Raw genomic sequence first — 25,380 nt, 5'->3', positions numbered from 1 at the left:
AAGCCTCTATTTAAGTCTTTTCTGATAGGCTCGACTCGGGCCCAGACACCGTAATGATTGGCGCACTCTTCTGTCCTTCAAAGAGGAGGGTTCTAGAGTCCGTTTTGCCACAGCGGGCCCTGGGATTGGCCGGCAGCGGCGTAGCGGCGCCTTCGATTGGCCCCGAAGGCCGTCCGTCGGAGCGGAGGAGGCGGGGCAGGCGGCTGGCTGGTGCTGGGGCGGGCGGGCCCCGGAATTGTCATTTCTTTGTTTCCGAAGGCGGAGGAAGCGCTGAGCCCACACCTCCTCGTCCCACCCCCTCCCCCCGGGTGCTGGCTCCATGTCTGTGTGACCGGCCCCAGGGGTAGAGTCCAGGCCCGACGCGGGGCGGGCCGGCGGCGGCGGCTGAGGTGAGAGGCGGCGGCGGCGCGGGCACCCGGCCCCCCAGCGGGAGGATGAAGCGGCGGAACGCCGAGTGCAGTAAGCTCCGCCGCCCCCTAAAGCGGAACCGGATCACCGAGGGCATCTACGGCAGGTGAGCGGCGGCGCCCCCGCCTCCGCCGGCGCGGGCCCCGCGGCCCCCGGCCGTCTCTGGAGGGGCCGAGCCCCGTTATGTAACCCCGACTAGGCCTCACGCCCTTGCCGGGGGCTCCCCGGAGGAGCACTGCCCATGGGGCCCCGGGCGGCCCGCCGGGGTCCGCCCCGAGGGCGTGGGGCGTGGCGAGGGCCGCCGGCCGGGCTGGGAGGGCGCGGCGGGCGCGGGCTGAGGGAGCCGCCGCGCCGCCGTTGGGACTGTCCGGGCCCCGCCGGGGGGGAGGGGCGGTGACCCCCTCCCCATCCGCGCCACCGGGCCCTCGGGGCTGCTCTGGAGGCTGACGGGCCTCTGCTGGTCCCCCAGCCCACTCCGGCCCGGGAGTCGCCGGCCTGAGTCGGGAGGCGCGTGGACCATATGCACTGGTGCGGGGGAAGGCTGACAAAGTTGGGAGCAGACAGTGGCCCCGCGGTCCCTCTGCGGACTGGGCAGGTGGCCACGTTGCCCCCTTTCGCCTTTTACTTCTTTTATGGGATCGCAAACTTGGCACCGAGGGCTGAAGCCGATACCCCCAAATCATGGCCTGTGGCCCCGCTCCAGACTCAGAAGGAGTGATGATCATTTTCTCAGCAGCATTATTTTGACAATTCCAAGCAGATAGTTTTCTTCGACCCCTTTAAAAAGGATTTTCTCCAGACTCGCGCGGTTTGTTGTTGTTGTTTTTAGTTTGTTTTAATTCTCCAAAAACAAAGCAGTGTCCCTTTAAATAGAAATTGAATTCAGGACTGAGGGGTAGAAGGACAACAGGTTCATGGGGCAACTTAGTGAGAATCCCAGCTTCCCTAAGCAAAATTTGTGTAGGACTGTTATTTTCTGGTTCTCACAATGTTAATTCTGAATGGTACCTGCCTTGATAAAGAAATGATTTCAGAGAAGTAATTAGTTTACAAAGGAGAATTCTCAGGATGTGCATATACGCTTAATTGAGTCCTGGTGGTGTTTTACAGTTTAGTTCTTCTAGCTGTGGGACTTAGAGAAATATGTGAGGTAGCTGATAACACCCAAGTTGCCTTAGCATAGCTGTACACCTTGCACATGCTACTGTTTACACATTTAGAACGATTCCTTTCCACCAGCAGCTGACTGATGTAAACATTGGGTGTTTTTTTTTTATTTCAAGCTTAAAAGGGTTAAGAAGTCAGTTGAAGTAAAAAGTTTTTAGATATAACCTTATGTAATGAGCCATAGATCATAGGAAGAGTTCATTCATTAAACAAATACATGTACTATGTGCCAGCCCCTGTTCTAGCTAGTAAGGGTGCAGCAGTGAGTAAAACAGGCCAAAATCCATGCTGGATCAATCAAATCTGACCATTTAAACTAAAACTGTAAATGCAAAAAACATTTTTCCTACAGATTTAGTGAGTGGGGAAAGTTCTCTTCAAGTTACACACACTATAATTCTTGAATAAAGGAAGGGTTTTCCCCCTGCCTATTGAAAAAGATTTGAACAATTTAATATTAATAGTGACACAAGAATAGAAAAAGCGTATTAAACAGAGTTGGTAAAGCAAGGACAACTGTGCCATTTGAATGGCTGCTATTTACAGTAACATATGATGATATACTTCTGTTTATAGTGAGAAGATTGGGAATCCCATATTGTTTACATGTTTTCTGCTGTATTTCAACTTCTCTGATATTTGAACAAATATGCCCAGTTTAGTACCTGCCCCATAGTAACCACTCAATCAGTGTGCATCAATGTGAAGAATTGAATTTGTCTAATGAAGGTCTGTTATTTTACTGATGAACTTTTGTAATTTGAATTGTCTTACCCTAAAGGTTAATAGTAAATGCCCTATGCAAGTTATTCAGAGTTTCATCTGTAAAAGTTTAAAAAACCAACAGTACTTCAGCTCTCAAATATGCTTACTCTTCTCTATTTGACATTCTTTAGGTTAAACGTTAATAAAAAACTTACATATATTTCTACTTTCTTTTCTCTTGGAGCATCATATATCAAATGAACGTTTCAATTCACTTATCTGTTTGTTAGTTTATATTATGGAGTATTATATTATGGAGTATTATTGTCTGAAGAACAAGACCATAGTGTTGGGGTTTTTTTTTTTTTTTTTTTTACAATTTTGTTTTTAAAAAGATTTAGAAAATTTCCAATTATTTCTAAAGCAGACAGAATGAGTGGGCTTGTTACAAATTAGGTGTTTGAGGATTTGTGAGTATCAAATTTCTGTTAATCATCACATTTAAGTCCACACTAAATTGTTTTTCACACCATTGCCCATTTTGTTTCTCAATGTCTGGCCAATTTTTATCTCATTGAATAGAGAGCTTTGTTTTTTTCTCAGGCTCTGTTGACAGTTTTGATAACCACTATCTACTGTTTCACAGAATAACTTTTCATGGACTTATTATTTTCATGTTCTCAGTCTGCACAGCTCTCTGAGCTTGGCGTAGCAAGGAGGCAGCTGTGGTGAAGAGAGCACTGGACTGGGAGTGTCAGGAGACCTAGGTTCAGACTCAGTGTCCCAGCTCTGCTGTGTGGGATAGGCAGGGCATCCACCGCTTTGAGCCCCAGTTCTCTCACCTGTCGAGCAAGTTTTGAGGACTGAGAGGAAATAACGTAGAGTTTGTGAAACTCTGTAAATTCTAGCATGCTTAATACAAACATTATTTAGCATGTAGTTGTTATCGCAGTTTACCATATTTGTTTTATTTTTAAGGAGTCAGGAAAGACCATAAGGTTTGGTACAACTATCAAACAAAAGTTGAGTAGTCAAAACAAGGGGTCAGTTTCTGCTTGGTCTTGCTGAAAAAAAAATCCTGTTGCTGAGATGCTTTTAATCATGGGCTCCAATCCAGCAACTGTGACTGAGGTGATTGTCAAATGATATCATTATTGTCATTATAATGGCTGTGGTAGAATTCTGTTTCAGGGGCAAGGTAGATGGAAAATGGATTTTAACATTATGTTAATATTACCTACATTTATATATATGCCCATCATTTGAAAACTGAAATGTATAGAAATATGTTATTCTGGTCAAGTTAGTAATCAAAAATAAGAGAAAGGAAATAAGAATGGTGACTATTTTCTTTTATACTATTATGAGCTAAAATCAATGTTATTTTTAAAAAATCTGAGCCAGTATAGAGCCTAACAGAGAATAGGAATTCATTCCTCAGTAAATGTTGAGCAAGTGAATTAGTAAATAAATGAATATAAGCCAATCCATTCTATTCATTTAAGAACCTGCATTGTTTTGGTAATTATGGAGGATACAGGATAAGACATGGTTCCTTGTCTTCCAGGAGTTTACAGTCTAGGAGGCCATAATAATGCCCTCTTAAATTTGTACAGTGGTTTTGAGTTTCCAAAGAACTTTGAGTTCTGTTCAAGTAAAAATATTTTAGTTGAATTAAATTTTCGCTTGCTGTTTTAGTGGTTCACCGGATGCAGTAACAATTTTGCCCTGTACTATTTAATGATGAAGTACACAATTGCCACTATGTGAGGGAATATGTATTTTCTAACTCAAATGAAATAGATATGAAAGTACTTTGGAAATTATGAAAAAAGTTATTAACAAGAGAAAGTAAAATGAATAACTCTACATAACTATAACATTTCAGAGGTCCTCGGGTTTTAGGGCAGTGACTCTCTACCTGTGTCTGCCTTCACACACGCACCAGACACTCCCAAAAGTAATATCTAATTACTCCATGCAGTGATTCTCCAGGTGAAGTGGGGTTGGAGTACTATGTAGATTTTAAAAGGCTTAAGGGAATTCCGGGTGGTTCATTCACCTTTCATCTTGTCAGGCTCCCTACTCCCCTCTGAGAATTAATGATTTTATAATAGGAACATGAGGAGATAAGGTATGGTGAGTAGAAGACAGAGGCAGAAACATTTATGTTTAAAGTCTCTGCAGTTAAAATTGTTCCTTACCCAAGTAAGTAATATAAGAATTTTAAGTAAGGCAGGTGTTTTAAGTTTCGGGAAATTATTTTATAGCTTTGTTACTGGTGGTTGAAGGAAGCACTCCTTCACTGGTGGATTTATGGATACTTCCTGTCATGGTGTGCTGGGTTCTCCTTGTAGTATGTTGCCTGAAGCTTAAGCAGTGTAGTACTGTACCTGACTTTTACATTTTAGGTCTCAGGACTTCCCTGGTATATACAGTACCTTTTTCCATCCTTATTTCATAGAAGAGTTTTCTGGCCTTTGACTTTCTAAATCGTCGAAGTATACATACTTCTCAGCTTCCTAATTTCCTTTTTCAGACCCTTGTCTAAATAATCTGATCTCCAGAGATTTCACTTCTCTGCTTTTCCTGCCCACCTTAATGATGTTTCCTAAGCCTGCTTTTAGACTCCTTTGGGCTATGCTTACTAAAGCCACTGGAGGCTGGCATGACCCTTGGCTGCCTTGAGTGTGCATGTGTTCTGCAACTGAAACCCCAGATACCAGTGTTGCAACCTCACAGCCTAAAAGCATTTTGGTAATCTTGGTAGGCCTTAACTTCAACTATGCTGGACTTGACATAAAAGTGATAAATGCAGTATTGTTTTAGAGGGGTATTGGGGAGGGGGGTAAGTACAATGGAGAAATTAGAAATTGAAATGTTTTCACTCACCTCTAGTGGGGTGTTGAGCTAAACCCTTGTATTTGTAGTTTCTGTGAAATACATTGAAACAAATCTGCCACACTGGAATTTTGTACTCAATTTTTGCTAGTAGTATACTACCTTAAAAAAAAAAAAGTACTTTCCTCCAGTTTTCATTTATGATTCTTCTCGTCTGAGCATTCTTGGCAGTTTCATTTCATTAGATGTTTTGAAAATCCCTTTAAGTTGCTGCTATGTGTTGAGGCAGGGAAAGGAGGGAATGTGATCTATTCCAGATTATTGGCTTAAAAGCGTCCTGTTTTGTTAATGATACTCTCCTTTTTCTTCACATTGATACCGCGTGGCTCTTCTTGAACCTCACTAGATTTGGAGACTGATTTTAATGGTAGACTTAATAGCTTATTATTTTCACTTTCTTGTTATATACCTATATATTGTAGACCCAATCCATGTTCTATAAGCACTTTTATTTCCAGAGTCTTTTTCTTTGGCCATTTCTCCCACATTTGCTCCATTTAAACCCTTTGGGGTTTTATGTGTATGTATGTGTGTTTTGTTTTGTCATTTTCTAGGCTACCATCCAGGTGATATACTTAAGGGGCTATAAGGAGATATAACATGTATCTTGTGGAGTCTGGAGGGTCAGATAGAAATTTTATAAACTTAGTTGAGATCAAAGTGAAATACTATAATTGGATTACTTTTCTTCATGAAATTTAGTGTGCTCTTCAAGTATAGTTTTTACTGTATTCTCTAGGCTTCCCAGATTTGGGTGTAATTATTTTACTTGGATAGTTTTCAAGAAATAGGTCCAGAAGAAAAATAAGTTCTGTTCTCAACAAGCTGCATAAGTAGAATGGTACTTACCAACAGTAGAAACACATATCCTCTGCTGGACTTTTTTTTTTTCCCATCATGGATTTCTTCAAATACCTGAGGAGTGACTATTTCCTCAAGGTCTCTCACCTTCAGGCATATGCATTCTGGTAATGGAAACTTTAAAAAATGTAATCAGCTGTTAAAGTATATTCTTTGAGGCTTTCTATCTTTACTTTGGCATTTAATTTAACTGACATCAAATTGGCCTCAGCTCATCAACCTTCTAAGATGCCTATCATCCCCAGACTTGGAAGCCCCTTCATAGCACTGGCTTTCATTCCTTTGTATTTTTTCCTCTGCTGCCCTTAAGGATGATATGCTCACATTGACTCACGGGGTTATAACATCAGAAGTAATTTATCCCTCACCCCATCTCCTCTATTGCCATTTCTGTTTTAGAGGTTTTGCATTTAGTGGATTGAAATGGTGCATCTAGTCCACTTCAGGTGTATGCATAGAGATCACTGACTCATTAAGGCTGTTTGGGATCTGTTTCCTACCCAGAACAGGGGAGGTGGCTAGAAATAATCTCGTTCTGTTTTTAAATTATATTATTACTTTGCTCATCTTCAAAACACTTTTAAAAACCAAATAAGCTGCTCAGTACTAAAGTCAGTACTTTGCCATCTTGTAGTGAGGTCACGAGCTCTGGAGAAAATGGGGGCCATGTTCATGGTCAAACAAAAACTCCCGTCTCAGATGAGAGAAATACTAAGGCTGGAGTCTTCTGTCTCAGATGTAATAAGTATTATTTTCTTGTCTTTTTCTAGACTTGACAAACTATACCTCATGGTTCATTGTGTTTCTGGCTTTTTAAAAAATGAGTTGTCTTTTTATTTTTAAATTACATGTTTCTCTTTTACAATGACCATTCTATGAGTATGAATATTGTTGGAAAACAGTCTTGAATTGTCCCATCTTTTGTGCCATAGCTATTTCTGTAAAGAGCATTTGACTTTAACATCTTTTTCTGCAGAACGTCATAGTGTGTTTACAAATTCATAGCTTATGAATTAAGGTACTGAGTGTTTATTCTTTCATAAAGCACATCTGCTCATTTTATAAAAACTTGGTTCTCTTGGAGAATTAAAGAATTATGTAACTTGGGGGCTTCCCTGGTGGCACAGTGGTTAAGAATCCGCCTGCCAATGCAGGGGACACGGGTTCGATCCCTGGTCCGGGAAGATACCACATGCCGCGGAGCAACTAAGCCCGAGCGCCACAACTACTGAGCCTGCGCTCTAGAGCCCGCGAGCCACAACTACTGAGCCCGCACGCCACAACTACTGAAGCCCGCACGCCTAGAGCCCATGCTTTGCAACAAGAGAAGCCACCACAATGAGAAGCACACGCACCGTAACGAAGAGTAGCCCCTGCTCACCGCAGCTAGAGAAAGCCCGTGTGCAGCAACAAGGACCCAACGCAGCCAAAAATAAAATAAATAAATAAATAAATTTATTTTAAAAAAAGAATTATGTAACTTGAATATGTATACACAAAGGGATATAAAGAAGGGAAATAACATTTATCAAACATTTAGTAAGAGATGAGAAAGTCCAATGTGATGGATAAGCATATGGGCTTTAACATCATATGAACTTGTGTTCAATTAATGTCCCCAACACTAGTTATTTGATCTTGAACAAGTCATCTACCTGCTTTAACCCTCAGTTTTCTCATCTGTAAAATGAAGATAGTAAATACTATTACCTACTTTATAGGATTATTATAAGGATAATTGAGATAATTCACATAAAATACTTAACATAGTGCCTGACACAGGCAGAGCTGCTCAAAAAGTTGTTTGCTGTTACTACTATAATTTTATCTTCATTCTGTTATTTAGTTCCAGTAAGGATATTAGCTTCAGTTTCACAGGTGAGGAAACTGAGATTACAGGAGGTTTCACCACTTGATGGAGACCTCTAGCCGCCTTACCCCAAAGTCTGTTCTCTTTTTGTTTTACTTTTTGTGCTGCTTCACCCTTTCCTAATGGTGTTTATGTGTAATAACTCTTATGGTCCTCTCAAACTCTCTACTACATGAAGGACAGGTGTCATTATCTTCATTTTTCAGGTGAAGCAACAGGTACCAGGAGTGTCTTGTGCAAGGCCATTAATCTTTTTTCCTTCTCAAAATGAGAATCTCTTTTCCATTAAATAATCCAATGTAGATGTGACAACAATGCAAAATGTGATCCTGGACTGGGATTGATTGAGCAATGGATCTATCTATCTGTTGCTGTAAAGGACATTAGTGAGTTCATTACTGAAATTTGAATAACTTCTGTGGATCAGATAATAGTACTGTATCAGTGTTAATTTCCTGATTTTGATAATTGTGCTGTGGTTATATAAGAAAATATTCTTGTTTTCAAGAATTTCGGGAGTAAGGGAATATTATGTCTGCAAATTATTTTCAAATAGTTCAGAAAAAAAACTATGTATACACATATAGGGGAGAATGATAGAAACTTGACAAAATGTTTTATCATTTGTGAAATCTGGGTGGAAAGATATAAAGGAGTTCTTTGTATTATTTTGGCAGCTTTTCTGTAAGTCTAAAACTATTTCAAAATGAAGAGTTAAGAAAATAAAAGTAATACGTGCTTGTTATAAAAAGTTAAAGCAGTATGACAGTGTGTAAGTATAAAGTAAAAGAGCTTAGTCCTCTTGCTCTGGAATGAGCACTGTTATATAATTTATAAGTACGGTTTCTTCTTTGATCCACGTAAACAAACATATATATTTCTTTCTTAACAAAAATAGAATTCTGTTTTACACAAATATTTCTTGGTTTTTTTCCTTATTTAATCGTGTCCATTTCTTTTCATAGAAATTTATTTATAATCTTTTAGCAGCAACACAGCAGTGCATGTAGAATTCACTCTGTTCTCTGCGGTCTCCTGACTCCCATTCCTGTGCTCTTTCAACAGTGTCCTGCAGCCTATTAGTTCCCTGTTCCTCAGGTTTCTTTCCTATAAAATGATAATAACTGCCTTGCTTATGTCATAGTTGTAAGGTTAAAATGAGATAACATGAAAGCTTTTGGAAGAGTTACACAAGTGTGATATAAACATAAGGTATGATTAGGTAGATGATTATTACTATTAAAGATATGAAGCATAATACATGATTCGTTTATAAAATGAATTTCTAATGTTTGTACAATGTTAACACAATTTTTTAGGGCCTGTGGGTTGTCTTCTTTCTCCTGATGTCTTCTTTACCTCTTTTAATCCCAAACCCCATAGAGTCCACACTATTAAAAGTGTTTTTGAAGCAGAAATTCTAAAACTTTAAACTTTCCAGTTGCATTAGGTTACAGTACATGTTCCTGATATCTTAATAGTCATATAGTACTTTAGAAAAATACTATACAACACAATTCTTAAAAGCTTTTTTAGTGATTTCCATTCTAGGGTTTTTTTCTTTTTAAATTGGACATATTTCACACTGTTAGATTTGTCATTCCAGTGGCTGTGTATGTATATAAGCATGAGTGTGTGTGTGTGTGTGTGTGTGTGTGTGTGTGTGTGTGTGTGAGTGATTGACTCTAGAATGGTTTTCTTTGCAGTCTGCAGGAGGCCCAGAATAGAAAAGAAAAATACAGAACAGCTTAGGTCTTCTCAGCCTGCTCCCCCTTTCTGGATTTTACACAAGGATGTGGTTGCAGAACGTAGCAGTGGTTCTAGTCTTGAGGCTCATGCACAACTTTCTGTAGACCACTATTCCTCAAATTTTTTGTCTTGGGACCTCTTTATACTCTTAAAAGTGATTGAGAATCCCAAAGAGCTTTGGTTTGTATGGGTTATATCTAAAAATTTTACTGGATTAGAAATTAAGACAAAAATTTTAAATAATTACTAGTTCATATAAAAATAACAATAATAAATGCATGAGAAGGGTGGTGTGGTTTTACATTTTTGCAGATTTCTTTAATGTTAGGCTTAATAGAAGATACTTTGAGGACCCCCACAGTAGTCAGAACCAGTGGCAGGTAGGCTAAATGGAGTGATAGTCTGGCATCCAGAGCAAGGCTGATAAGATTTCTTTCTTCCTAGTGGAAAAATAGCGAGAACAGATTGGGAGCAGGTGCATGGTAATCCTTCAGGCAGAAGCTGTATTTGTTATCTTCGTTGGTGTTGCTTTGTTCAGACACCCTTCTTAGTCACCTGTGCATCATCTTTCCCTCTACCTTCACTGTAAGTATGTGCTTTGATAAAAGCCCTACTCTTGGTCCTAAACATTCTTATGTATGGCAGGTCATTCATTCAACAACTGTTTGTTAAGTTTCTCTGGTGTGCTGGGCATTGAGAATAAAGCAGGGGGAAAAATGGGCAGCTCCTTTGTTCTTCTTGTGGACTTTACATTTAAACAATTAGTTATACAAAATGTTATTTAATTATAATATGATTCTTGTGGTACAGGATGCTATATGAACATGTAATGGGGTAACAGTCTTTACTGTGGGGTCAGGGAGGCCTTTTTTGAAGAAATGATGTTCATGCTGCTTGCTGAAGGATAAGTAGTAATGGAAGTGCTTCATTTAGTTAAAGTTGTATTTAGGTAAGGATCTTGTCTGTGACTCAGAAAGAAATGTAGAAAAATGGAGGAATTAACCCTGAACAGTTTGAATGTTCCCAGTTGAGGGATGGACCACAGTTTGGAGATAAGTACTGATGATCTGAGTAGATCGTTGTCTTCTTTCTGAGAAATTGTGGAATTCAGTGGAAGTTCTATGACTATGAGAAGTTTATACAATTTTAATGTATGCACAGAGGGTCTAGGGATCTGGTTAATACACAGCCTTAGATTAAATAGGCCTGGGGTGGGCCCTGAAATACTGCTTTCCTGAAAAGCTCATACATGATGCTGATGCTGCTGGTCCATGGACCACACTCTGAGTAGCAAAACTGTAATTACATATAATAAGACTTTAGCAGGATACCAGCTGGACAAGAGGCTGGGCAAACATTCTGGAGGTGATGTCCAATAGGAAGAAGTATTCAATAACAGTAGAGACAAAGCAGTTTGTTTCAAGAAGTATCATGCTACATACTGAAAGGTAAAAGGGATTCACAGTTGCTGTTACGGAGAGGACAGGAAAGCTTGGGATTGTGATAGATGACTACTAGCACAGCCAGTGAAATATTCCACAGACTCATTTCTGTGGTGAGGCCCAAGTGAACTAAATGGCCATTAGTCTGCCTAGGGAAAAGGTCAGGTACTGAGGATTGATGGCCGCGCTGTGGTAATTATATGAGCTCCAGAAAATGATCTAAGTGACAAGCAGCTAGAGATACTAGAGAAAAGGTGCACTTTACATGGAAAAAGAAGAATGTTCAATACTTCTTCTCATTAATCATAGGTGATTAATCCATAGATGGAGGGTATTGCTAAATAGATTCAATTTTAAAAACTGGTTGTAAATGGCAAGGGTAGGAATAGAATGGGGAATTCTATTGGGAATGGAATGGGAAAAAAGACTCTTACAGTTAATATCCACTGTGAAAGAGTCACCACCATTAAGCCTAATGTTTGCATATCTCTTCTGTATTTCACTGGCACCCAGAGTAGAAGCTAATCAGACCATCAGAAGACATTATTGGTCTGCCCTTGTTTCAATATATTATTATGGAAAGTATCTTTTTGTTGCAATTATGCTTTAAATTTTTGTTCAAGATATTTTATAGTAATTAGTAAATTTATTTGGATCAGAGAATTAAAGTAACAGCAAGTTAGCCATAAGTCACATTATGAACTATATATATAAAAATATTTTATATTTAATCATATTTTTTTCATGGTTTAAAAGAAATATTTTGGAATGTTAAGGGTTTAAAACCCTGTCTAGGGACTTCACTGGTGGCACAGTGGTTAAGAATCCGCCTGCCAACGTAGGGGACATGGGTTCAAGCCCTGGTCTGGGAAGATCCCACATGCTGCGGAGCAACTAAGCCCATGCGCCACAACTGCTGAAGCCCGCGTGCCCCAACTACTGAAGCCTGTGCGTCTAGAGCCCGTGCTCCACAACAAGAGAATCCACCACGATGATAAGCCCGCGCACTGCAATGAAGAGTAGCCCCCGCTCGCCGCAACTAGAGAAAGCCAGCGTGCAGCAACAAAGACCCAATGCAGCCAAAAATAAAAATAAATAAATTTATTAAAAAAAAAAAAACCCTGTCTAAAATTTTCTCCCCCTTTAGAATGTCATCTCTTTGGATTTGGCAAAATCTCATGACCTTCAGAGTATGGAAGGAAAGGAATCAGTCAGGTTTTCTACACTGATGAGCAGTCATTTTAGTTTACTTGTCTTTTAACTTTTGTACGTGTACCTATAGAAGGATGATAGGCATAATTTACTCAGGCTCAGTGAATACTGAATCAGGCAACTGCCTTAAACTTTCTAAAACTCTTATTAGATTGAAATGAATCTATAAAGTTTAAAACTAGTCCTAGAGTAGAATCAACTATTAATTAAGATTGCCTCTTGATTTTAGAGGCAGGCCCACCTAGAAGGGGAGCCTGAGGAAAGCTGAGGGTATAGCACATGTTTGTGAAAGATCAAGTTTCCTCAGACATCTGTATTTCCAAACTGTGACTCCATAAGAACTGGGTGTCCAGGAACATCAGAGGTATGAAAGCAGCTGTTTGAAAAGAAATTAAATATATAGAAAGGAACCCCCTTGAAGTTACAGAATTGAAAATGAGTAGTCACTGTAACAAAGATGATCGTTTTTGTAATGCCTTAGGTTTAAATGATTGAGTTATTAAAAAGTATTCAACAGGCTGCTATTCTTAGGATAATGCTTTCTAAACAGTGAAATGGTATGTTGCCAGCTAGACTACGATCCTGCCATGCTTGGGAGCATTTGGGGCAGAGAGCAGTTGGTAGAACTCTGTCTTCTCCACTTGGGAAATAGTGACAACTAGACATGATGAGGCACCCACCATGTCTTATTCGGCTACATTCCAGACACAGCCCCATGGGAAAAGGATTCATCAGAGAAGTAAATACATTTCCATGACATTTCTTAAATGCCTTAGGAATATGGATGAAAGGCTGTTATTTCTTCTTTAAAACCTAGAAACAATTCTAGAAACAAGGAAAAAACCTTTTACTTTTAAAGCCAAGCTTGGAAATCTAGTTTCAAACTAGATTTGTGCTCCTGAATGCCTGCGTGGCTCAGTTGTTCTTTCTAACAAACTATGCCTTACTCTCCACTGGATCAGTGATGGATTTAATGAATGAGAATGAGAGCTCTGTCCTCATCTGGCTAACATGACTCTAATGAAATGAAACTAAAAGGTGTGACTTAAGATGCAAGCTTGTGGACTTCCCTGGTGGCGCAGTGGTTAAGAACCCGCCTGCCAATGCAGGGCACATGGGTTCGATCCCTGGTCCGGGAAGCTCCCACATGGCCACAGAGCAACTAAGCCCGTGCGCCACAACTACTGAGCCTGCGCCCTAGAGCCTGCGAGCCACAACTACTGAGCCCGCGTGCCACAACTACTGAAGCCCACGCGCCTAGAGCCCGTGCTTTGCAACAAGAGAAGCCACCGTGGTGAGAAGCCCGTGCACCGCAGCAGAGAGTAGCCCCCTCTTGCTGCCCCTAGTGAAAGCCCGCGCGCATCAATGAAGATCAAATGCAGCCCCTAAATAAATATATGGAAAAGAAAAAAGATTCAAGCTTGTGTTGTGGTTTGCCTTGGGTTCCTTGATTCTACAGCACACCTCTTAATCAAAACTTATTGTTGTGCCCAAAGAAGTTCTACCAAGAATTAGTATTAGAAATTGACCCTAGTTGCAAATTATGTATCATTATGATACTGTAACATTAAGGGTCATATGTGTCTGTTCTTGACATCTTTTACCTGTGTGGCTTTATAGGGCATAGAAAGAATCCTCAGTGCTGGATCCTGCTTTTGTTAATTTTACCCCCAAGAATATAAGTCTTTTTGTACCTTATTTTAATATATTTCAAAATTACTTATTAAAAGTTTTGATTTTATTGTTCATGTTGTATATTCAGACAGCTAATTTAATCAGCAATATTGGAATGTTTGTATTGCAAAACACCATGCAAGGCTGTTGCCCGAGTCAAAGTGAATTTTAGGTACTTCCCATCTGTATATCTTAGAAAACCTTTTAAAAAAAAATACCTAAATTTAACCTGCTCCAGAATTGACCAGAGTGAAGACCTAGAATTAGGGGCTTATTAATAGGTAGAGTCTGAAAGCTTCTGTTATCTATGATACAACTAATGAATTGGAAGAATGGGCTTTTAGATTATATGAAAAATATATTTTTAAATCCAGGTCCTTACCTTGCTTTGAGATATCACAGTGGTTAGATCTGTGTTCTGACTGGCTTATCAAGGTGTGTTTCTATTTAACATAAGTCCAGAGGGAAGTGGGCGCACACATTAACATCTCAGCTAGAGCAAGGCTGGGATCTTTCAGGGCTTTTTTCTTTAATGTACATTTTGGTACCCTCACAGCCCTTAGAAGTGATTGGCATCTGCTCCCTAAGTTAATTTCTGTCTGTTTTGGGAAGTCATTTGGTTTTTGTTTGGTTAATTCACATGAATACTATAGAGAGAGGCAAGAGGAGAAACGGCGGGGGCGGGGGGGGGGGGGGGTGGGTAAGAATTCTTCAAGCGTGTAGGGATGTGCATCACGAATTTCAAAGAGTCTTCAAACAGATGTTGAGGGGTGGGGAAACAGCAAATTTCAAGCCACTCAACCATGACATTTCTTCTAATGAAGAACAGCTTGAAAGCTGTAATTTTGAGATTGTTGCGGTATTTTGAAGTCAGGTACTTAGCACATTTTAAAATAGTGGTGAGATTTAAATGGGCCTTTTCCATCTTAAATGGAATTAAGCATTTTGGGTCATCATCTTATTTTGATAGTTGTGGGTCTCAGAATGAACACCAGAGCTTTTAAAATTTAGGTGGACCATGGCAGCATCTCTTTTTGTCCTTTATCTCCATTGTTTTCATAGTATAGGAAGATATTTTTTGTCTCTTTTTAAATAAAGCAGTGAATTTTCTTTTTCTAGCTCTTCACAAATGACCTTGAATTCTTTTATATTTTGCAGTACGTTTTTATACCTGAAATTCCTGGTAGTGTGGGCACTTGTCCTCCTGGCAGATTTTGTCCTGGAGTTCAGATTTGAATACCTGTGGCCATTTTGGCTTTTCATCAGAAGCGTCTATGATTCCTTCAGATACCAGGGACTGGTAAGTTTATTAATATATATATTTTTCAAGTGTAAAATATTTATTTACCCTTCTAAGAAAGTCTTCAGTAACTGATAGTGAAACTGTTTAAAGTAGATTTTGTTAGCAATAGCTAAGGTGACTGTATTGAGTAACAGGGTCTATGGACTGAAACTAGCCTTTAAGGCTATTTTGTCTAAACCCACTGATCAAATCATTTTACTCCCTCCTCTACCATTCCAGTGAAAAGAAGGGGAGGGAGGGAGGATTTCAGGAGGAAGACAGAGTAGTGGATAAAGCAGTAATTGCCCAGTTCTACTCTGAAGTACCTCTGGAGCCCCTATCACTGGCTTTGTGACTGGGTTCGAGTTAGAGCAGTGGTTCTCAGACTTTTTTGGGCTCCAGATCCTTTATACTCCTAACAACTATTGAGGACTCCAAAAAGCTTTTATTTATGTAGGTTACATCTATCTACTTTTACTATATTAGAAATTAAAACTGTAAAAATTTTTAATACTTATTTAATTTAAATAAAAATAAAAATATAAATTTTTATTTAAAATAAAATTTAAAATAAAAATCGAATACTTAATTCACTTAAAAATAGCAATAATAAACCCGTTACGTGTTAATACACATTACATTTTAAAATGAAAAATAACTGTGTTTTCCAAAACAAAAAAAATTAGAAGATTGACTACATTTTTGAAAATCTCTCTGTCTGGCTTAATAGAAGACAGCTGGATTTTCATATCTGCTTGTGAACTCAGGTGATTACAATATCACTTATCTTGTAACTTCTAGAAGACACCACCATACTCCTGAGTAAATGAGCATGAAAGAGGCACATAATGCCTTAGTATTATGAAATTATTTTACCTAGAAGACTCCCTGAAAGGATCTCAGAGATCTCCAGGGATCCCCAGATCATGTTTTGAGAACTACTGGATTAGAGCAAGGGCATAGGCCTGGGCTTGCTCCCTTGGTTGACCTGTAGTTCTGTTGTGTTCCAGAGCCACATCTTAAACCTGTACCTCTTCTACCCAGGCCTGGTGCTTTGGTCAGAGCAAATCCATGCCTTGAAAAGATGGTTTCGAGCTCATGTCCTGTTAGTAATAGATAATGATGCGTCCAGAGGAAGCTGCATTGTTAAAATTATAAACATCAGTGTAATTCTTGCCACAGTCGTGTTTCATCTGTGCTCCAACAGCCTATCCTTTAAGAATGAGTCTCTTTAGTAATATTTTGTGAGGAGAGAGGAGACTTTTCTGTGTTAAAATTCTGTTTCTTTGAGGTAACCCACCTGTGGAGTCCAAGTAAACTCACTGTGAATCAACCTCAGTTTGTTCTGGTCCAGTTCTTCATGATTTGAGGCCATAAATAGGATTACTCTTTAATGCTAAATTAACGACTACTTTTTATATGGGTGATTTTAAATATTTAAAATTTCCTGTTGTAACTTGTTCTGTAGTTATTGCAGAGCAGTTTCAGAGATTTTGTCCAACGTGCTTTTAATAATCTCTGTTTGAAATTAACATGTTCTAAGATATGTTTTTTATTTTGTTTTTCCCTTTAGGCCTTCTCAGTATTTTTTGTTTGTGTAGCATTCACGTCAAATATAATATGTCTGCTGTTCATCCCCATACAATGGCTTTTTTTTGCTGCTAGTACATATGTGTGGGTTCAGTACGTATGGCACACAGGTAAGTTTTAATGGTTTCTTAGATGGCTAGAAATCTTAGATTCAAACATTTTTAATGTGGTGATTTCCTTGAATAAATTATTTAGAGTTGAGTTTAATGTGAACATTTTTTTTAATCCTATATGTATACATATATCCCCATATCCCCTCCCTCTTGCATCTCCCTCCCACCCTCCCTATCCCACCCCTCTAGGTGGTCACAAAGCACCAAGCTGATCTCCCTGTGCTGTGCTGCTGCGTCCCACTTGCTATCTATTTTACATTTGGTAGTGTATAAATGTGGACATTTTAAAGATCCCTTTTCATAATAGACCTTTAAAATGTATTTTTTGAATTATTGAATCAAAACTTTAAGCCTGTATGATTTGATATTTTGATTGTAGACATTTCAGTTACCAACTCTCATTATGAAGATATCCATTTTTTTAAAAAGTAGAAGCAGTTTTTATTTAGGTGGATTTGAAGACAGCCATGTGCCAAATAGGAAAAATGTTCCTTCAGCTTCAGTATTGAAAGGAATATCAGAAGTCGTTTAGTTGAACCCTTATTTGGCATAAGAGTCCCCACAGCATCCCTGGCACGTGATGGTTTAATCTCTGATTGAAAATCTAGTGACAAGGAACTTACTACTGTTGTTTTGGGGCAACTGGAATAGAAAATTCTTCCTCCTACTGAGCCAGAATTTTCCTCCTTACACATTTGACCCAGCATGTCTTGACTGTCTTGGGACTCACTGATCACTTAGAGGATATAAAGGACTTTCCCCAGAAAAACACATGGGAATATACAGAAAAATTTTTTAAATTTTAAAGGGCTTACAGACCATCCCTCTAGTCCAAACATCGGACCCCTGCATTAGAGCCACACTGAATGGGTGTAATCTTCCATCCATGTTAACATTTCTTTAGAGCCTTAAAGACACTGTCATATCCTCTCATCTTCTTTTCTGTAGACAAAGCATCTCCGATTTCATCAGCTTTTCCTTATATGTTATTTTAAGCACTTGCACCATTCTGATCTCCCTAGTTCTTAGTGGCTCTCTAAACCAAAATGTACTATTTCAGGTATGTTCTGACTTGAATGGAGCTACGTAGCCACCTCCCTTCTTCTTAGAGCTTTTCTTTTGCTATTACAAACTAAGATGAGCTGAGATGTTTTGATAGCTCCAGTCCACTATGAAGCCTGCACATGGGACGCATGGGGATGTGATGATTGGCTCTCAGATCGTCAAATTTCTGTGCAAAGCTGCATGAAACTTGATTCCTAGGCCCAGCTGCAACCTGTAGAATTTTGACTGCTGTTGGAGCACCAACTAATAAAAGCTCTCTGGAGCAACATTCATTCTCTTCTCTAAATGCTATAAGGATGATGTTGTCCCATGTTAGAAGACACAGTTCAGCTCTGTTATTTAAAGTATCCACTTGGAGCATTGTTTTCTCCATCTTTAGCACTCTCTCATATCTGACTGAATGTATAAGCTAGCATGCTGGTTCCTTAGTCTGCTTTCCTCTAGTTAAAGTGATTTTCCTATATACCAGTTTTTACTTGTATTTCCTTGTCCTGGCCCTCAGTTTCGAGTGAGTTGCCATTTATACTTGTCATTCTCTCTAGGTCTCAGCTTCTCCTCTGTCATGTGAGGGTAGAGTAATCTAGACAGTGTTTAAGGGAGCCTTCGAGCTCAGATAAAATGATTCCCTAAATTACTTTAATAATGTCTTAATAGTTGAGAAAAAACTACTCATATAACTGTTAATAGAACCTATTGGAGTTCAGTGGGTGACCCACAGGGCAGCAATGAAGCTAATGTTATAAATGATATTGGCCTCTCTTTAGCTCTAGGCTCAGAAATGCATGTTGGAATACCTAAGTTATGAAGTATGTTTTAATTTGGAATGATTAGTGAACAAACAAAACTAACTTTGTGTTCTTATTAGGCCCAATAAATATGAGTACAATTTTTATAGCTTGGGATTAATTTCTCTTTCAGTTGTTAAAATTTTAAATTTTTCTTAAGAATATTAGGAATGGTTGATGAAATTATATATTGCCACAAAAGAATGAAAATATTATATCATTAATTTTTTTCCTTGCTATTAAGAGGGAGAAAACAGGATATAAGACTGTATGTACGGGACTACCCTGGAGGTCTGGTGGTTAAGACGCCACGCTTCCACCGCAGAGGACACGGGTTCGATCCCTGGTTGGGGAACTAAGAGTCCATGTGCCGCACAGCATGGCCTAAATACATACATATATACGTACATACATAACAGAAGCCAAAAGAGTACCTAAAAGAAAACTGTATGTACAACATGACTATTATACTAGTTCAAAAATATTTTCAACGTGGTTTGATTTTATTTATTTTATAGGTATAGAAATATGGGTAGTTTATCCAAATTTTTCTAGTTTTTCTGTAATGTGCTTATTTTGTTTATGATAACTTTAGAAATTAATATAGGGAGTACAGAATATAAATTTTTTTAAATGCATTTTGAAATGAAATTGAAAATGCATTATCCTAAGGGTTGCTGTTTGTCTTCCTACATTGTGAAAATACCCTTTTTCCAGTACATTAAATCTGTAAGAATGGTTGAGACCATTAGCTGCCTTCACAGAGCTTCGAGTGTCTTCTTACCTTATGGACTAGGTCTTTGGGGATTTAGGTTCTCCTTAGAAGCAGATTCATTATTATCTCTGTGATTTGGACCCAATTTGTATAAGCTCTGGGCCTCACTTTACTCTTCCATAAAATGAAAGTTGGACTAAGTGATCATCTTTCTAGTACGAAGATGCTATAATTTTTCTTGTGTTTCATCCCAAAGAGTCTTAGAAAAAAGCCATTTAGTTCTTCAGGTCACTGAGTTTTCCCTCCGGTTCTGTCTTCTGTAACTTGCTAGCTTATGTCATGTCCTGACATAGATGGACGTAGCCTACAGACTTTAATTCTAAAGCCCAGTGAAAATTATCTCATTATTTGAGTTTATTTATTCTATTGCAAGTTGCTTTTTCCTACATTGAAAATTGTTTTTAATTACAAAAGGAATATGAGCTCGTAGTTAAGAAAAAACAATTTTTGAGTAATACTTAAATGTCAGAAACATTTCTTAGTGCTGTAACTCATTCTTACTTAAGAATTTGTGTTTTTTACATATCATTTTATGGTACTACAGATCTTCATCCTTTTGAAAAGCTGCATCATATTTCATTATATAGATTTAGCATAATTAAACAGTTCCTGTTGATAGGCATTTAAGTTAATTCTAAATCCTAATTTTTGCTATTGCAAATAATACATTGAATATTCTTATACATTTTTCCCAGGGCTCTTTTGTATTTCTGTATGGTAAATTCCTGGAATTGGAATTTCTGGGTCAAAGGTATAAGTATTTTTAATTATACTGCCAAATTGCCTTCTAAGAAAGTTGCCCCAATTTATATTATTGCTGAGTATGAGAAGGAAGCCTTTCACATATCTTCCCTATACTATTACCCATCTTTAAAATTTTTGCTTTATCTGATAGGTTAAAATAATAGAATCTCATTTAAAAAATTTTTATCTCCCTAGTCAGTAATGAAGTTGGCATCTTTTCACATGTTTTTTAGCCATCTATATTTTTTCTTTTATGACTTTCAAATTTTTTTCTTCAGTTGACTTTCTATTGATTTGTAGGAGCTCTTTGTATGCTAGGGCTATGACTTCTTTGTTTTACATATATTGTAAATATTTTCTGCCAGAATGCTTGTTTTTATTTTTGTCTATGATTCCAGGCATCTTTTGTCATATAAAAGCTTTCAGTTTGGATCATATTGCTTTTTAATTAGTTTGAAAGTCTTTTTTTTTAATTTATTTATTTGGTTGCTCTGGGTCTTAGTTGCAGCAGGTGGGCTCTTTAGTTGTGGCTCACGGGCTCCTTAGTTGTGGCATGCGAACTCTTAGTTGCAGCATGCATGTGGAATCTAGTTCCCTGACCAGGGATCAAACGCAGACCCCCCGCATTGGGAGCACGGAGTCTTAATCACTGTGCCACCAGGGAAGTCCCGAGTTTGAAAGTCTTAAAGTTACTGTAGTTGAACCAGTCTCCCAAACAACCCATCTGTTATGTTAGTTAATGTTTCATTGATGCTTGTCTCTCTGCTGCTTTCCCACAGAAAGGGGAGTGTGTTTGCCCACAGTATCCCTCTGGATACTCTTTGTTTATATTGAAGCAGCAATTAGATTTAAAGATCTCAAAAATTTTCACGTAGACCTTTGTCGTCCATTTGCTGCTCACTGGTGAGTATTATGTGTATTCTTAATCTGTAATCCAATTCAGTGTTTTCAATGTAGAATGGTAATTTCAATTGTAAATTTTTTCTCAGAGATATTACATGAATCCAGAAGACAACCTAACATGGTGTGGTAAAGAACATGAGCCCTCTCATCAGGCAGATGGGTGTTTGAATCCCAGCTCTGCCCCCTAACAGCTTTGTTGCTTTGGACATGTCACCCTCTCTAAGCCTGAGTTCTCTTACCTATATGTTGGGAACCTGTCTCGTGGGGTGTCATGGGAAAGATGAAATAAGGTGATATATGTAAAGTGTTTAACTTAATGCCAAGCGCATAGGTGTCTGATACATGTTATCTATTTTTATTGTAATCAGATAATGATTCCAAAAAGTCTTAGTGAAATATATGGCTGTTTCATGGAGCTTAAATGAACTTACAATTTCCTTTGCCTATTTACAAAAGTAAGAGGATATTATTAATAATTTTTTAAGGAATATTATTTTTAACCTTAAACCATGAAACATGTTTTAAAATGAGCTTGATTCTTGTTTATATCTATTGCGGAAATAACCACGTAATGTATATTTCTTTTAAATACACGAATTTTTGCTAATATTTATGGCAGAAACCAAAACAAATAGGAATCAACAACAAAAAAATAGTTTCCAATATGTTTAAAGTCTTTTCACAAACAAGTGAATTAAATAAACCTGGTCAGTAAAACTTGTCACTTTAAATTTGTGGTGTGATCACCTTTAGACTAATTATAATTGTTGTTTTCATGTTAATGAAGCTTAATATGAGTTTCAACAGTGTTTTCAGAGACTTTGAAATGATATTAGACAGACTGATGAGTTGAATGAAAATATTTCAACTTTTTATCCCAGAGATTAGAGTTGTAAGTACAGGTGGTTTAATTCGTTGGTGCAAACCAATTGTTGGCACTGATAACATCAGATACTTAGTTAAATGATTCTTGAATTTATGTTTGATAGAGTGTTTATGTATGAACTAATTTTCCAGGAATAGCTGGTGACAGTACCCTTCAGGCAGCAAGAAGATTAGTCACCTGAATTTGACCCTGCCTTCTAGTATTAAAAACCAAATGATGTCCTTTTGATTTTTTAACACTTGTAATGTTTACTTATGACCACTCATAAAATCTCTACCCTGTTAGTTCTTAAAAGCATACAGATGCCTAAGTTCTAATCATGCATAAGGCAGTTCAATATTAATCAAAGACATTAGCCACTGTATCCAACAGTCCCTACGGTAACTCCTTGAGTTCATTTGAAGAATGCCAAAGTCTCATGGGCAGCCTCTTACGGTCCAGCAGTCCTGCTGTTCCCTGGGGGTTTGTTCTACGTGCCAGCTGCCTCTGATTTCCACAGCACGCATTACACACTACGTGTGTGTTTACTGAATGCTCAACTGTCATCATCACCTAGAATTTATTTCTTAATTTCAGTCATAGGTGTCCTCATGTGCTTGATTGAAGTGTTGTTTGTTTTTAACTTACAATTACTGGTGGGATTGTCTTCTTTCTAGTATTGGGTACCCTGTGGTGACTTTGGGCTTTGGCTTCAAAAGTTATGTAAGCTACAAAATGCGGTTGAGGAAGCAAAAGGAAGTGCAAAAAGAGAACGAATTTTACATGCAGCTTCTTCAACAAGCCCTCCCCCCAGAGCAACAAATGCTACAAAAGCAAGAAAAGGAGGCCGAGGAAGGTAGGTCTTTACTCTAAAGCTATTGACTCAATAGGTTAGTCATTATTTTGTCTGTCAGTATTATTTATTTATTTATTTATTTATTTATTTTCAGAAAAGTTGCTAGGGCTCTGGAAAATTACCAAGGCTTTTCCTGTTTTCTGGTGTGCCTCTTCAGGGCTGTTGCTTTGTTTGGTCATGAAATACAGAATGTGCGTGATGTTTTCTACCTAGTGTCTGAAGGCCATGTGCTTTTAAATTCGTTTATTTTATTATTTTTATATATGTCATTTTCATAGCTTATTTTCTATTTTAATATGTTATTTGTTATAAATATTTTTAAATATTTATTCTCAGTAACAAAATAGTGTATATAACTATGTGCATTTGTAATTGAAGCAAACCAAGAACCAAAGTATAAGCAAGATAGAGATGTAAACCTATAGAATTGTTTTATAAGTCAAAATTCTTCTGAATAGAGCAAAGATGGCTAGGTCTCACTTTAAATGGTTTGTATAATGCAACATCGATCTCAGATTGACCTTTTTCTAATACAACCTCTCATGAATATATAACCAATTCAATAGATGAATTGATAGCAATACCAGTTTTCTTTAGTTTGAGAGGGTCATGTTTTTAGTTGATATATGACAAAATCTTATTCTCTGGTGTGGTGCAAAATTATCTCTTCAGGTAGACTTTGACAAGTTGGAATATGTAGACCTGATACAGAAAATTCTTTGTAAATGGCCTAGTAAATGATAATAGACTTCTTATTACTTTAATGATAGAGTCCAGACAAAGGATAGATGCCCTGTATCCTAACATCACACCTTTTTGTTTCATTTAATCTCTTTCTTTGCAGTAAAATTATTAAGTTTGGTTAATCTAAGCATCTTTTAAAATGTGACCTTTTAAGAGTATGATGTGCCTGTGTCCTGTCACCCCCGTGATAGACAAGTTTGATTTGACTGATAAGTGAAGTATGACTTAATTGTAAAATCCTCATATTATTTTCAAGGCCAAAACTTTAATGGCTTGGTGTTTATAAATGATGGCGATTTTCTAAATGTGCAGCTTCTCAAATTTATTTGGATTTGCTTCTTGAAGTTAGCATAATGTGGTGTGGTTATTGCTTCTGAATGCGTTTGCAACTTAATATAGTGAGTTTCTAAGTGTAGATGATGCAGTTTATTGAATCAATACATTGTGTTTTTTTACAACTAAATATTCCAGTGTGGGTTTTTTTTGCTTGTTGGTTTGTTTTTGGTATTGTAGCAGCCAAAGGATTACCTGATATGGATTCCTCAATCCTCATACACCACAACGGAGGTATCCCAGCCAATAAAAAACTCTCCACAACTTTGCCAGAGATAGAATACCGAGAAAAAGGGAAAGAAAAAGACAAAGATGCCAAAAAACACAACCTTGGAATAAATAACAACAATATTCTACAACCTGTAGACTCTAAAATACAAGAAATTGAGTATATGGAAAACCATATCAATAGTAAAAGATTAAATAATGATCTCGTGGGAAGTACAGAAAATCTCTTGAAAGAGGACTCATGCACTGCTTCCTCAAAAAACTACAAAAATGCCAGTGGAGTTGTGAACTCCTCACCTCGAAGTCACAGCGCCACAAATGGGAGCATTCCTTCCTCATCTAGTAAAAACGAGAAGAAGCAGAAATGCCCTAGCAAGAGCCCAAGTGCACACAAGGACTTAATGGAAAACTGTATTCCTAATAACCAGCTAAGCAAACCTGATGCACTGGTAAGGTAAGTGTGTGTGCTGTGACCTTACCAACACTTTCCATAAACTTGACTTAGGTCTTGAAAAACACACTTCCAAGTATGCCTATAGGAATTGTTTGTGATCAGATACTGTGACAATTAACTTTGTGGTGTTTGACATTCAGTGTTTATTTCACATGGGTTTGTTGGTCACCTGTGTCGTTGTCCAGAAGCATTGACCTCCAGCTCTTTCCAGTGTTCTGAGTGAGTGGTGACAGTGATTACTTTCCACATTTGACAAATTTACATGTAACTTGATTCTTCTCATGGTTTTGAGGCATATCTTTAGTCCTTGACCTTTTCTGTTTGCGTATCCAAAGTTCTTGTGGCATAGACACAAAAAGAAGAGTGTGTGTCCTGTTCATGCACATCTTTGTCAGACAGATAGAAAAATGAGGGTGGGGGTGGAGAAAGTTGTCCTTTACCACTTCGGACTTGTTCTTGATTGTCCACTTAAAATATGAATTATCCCCCAAATAATTCTGGGAAAGTTAGGTTTGAAAAATAATCTCTTTCTAAAAATTCCATAGGTAGGGCTTCCCTGGTGGCGCAGTGGTTGAGAGTCCGCCTGCCGATGCAGGGGACACGGGTTCGTGCCCCGGTTCGGGAAGATCCCACAGGCCGCGGAGCGGCTGGGCC

The 25,380-nt window shown here is 38.2% G+C and overlaps 1 protein-coding gene across 2 annotated transcripts in view; it reads left to right on the top strand.

Moving 5' to 3' along the window:
- Nucleotides 1-249: 249 nt before the first annotated feature.
- The window catches only part of MACO1 (macoilin 1), a 56,508-nt gene continuing 31,377 nt past the window's right edge, over nucleotides 250-25,380 (top strand). Inside the window, exons 1-7 of one of the 2 annotated variants that reach the window (XM_028487688.2) lie at nucleotides 250-514; nucleotides 10,106-10,246; nucleotides 15,148-15,289; nucleotides 16,845-16,971; nucleotides 21,123-21,246; nucleotides 22,789-22,967; nucleotides 24,225-24,726. In XM_028487688.2, coding sequence (XP_028343489.1) covers nucleotides 435-514; nucleotides 10,106-10,246; nucleotides 15,148-15,289; nucleotides 16,845-16,971; nucleotides 21,123-21,246; nucleotides 22,789-22,967; nucleotides 24,225-24,726 — 1,295 coding nt within the window. In that variant the 5' untranslated portion in view covers nucleotides 250-434. The remainder of the gene's footprint in view (nucleotides 515-10,105; nucleotides 10,247-15,147; nucleotides 15,290-16,844; nucleotides 16,972-21,122; nucleotides 21,247-22,788; nucleotides 22,968-24,224; nucleotides 24,727-25,380) is intronic. The other variant, XM_024125448.3, reaches the window with a different exon arrangement.

This window comes from Physeter macrocephalus, chromosome 3 (assembly GCF_002837175.3).
Source record: "Physeter macrocephalus isolate SW-GA chromosome 3, ASM283717v5, whole genome shotgun sequence".
NCBI lineage: Eukaryota > Metazoa > Chordata > Mammalia > Artiodactyla > Physeteridae > Physeter > Physeter macrocephalus.
Note: the sequence above shows the minus strand (reverse complement) of the source record. Positions and strands in the feature narration are given on the sequence as shown.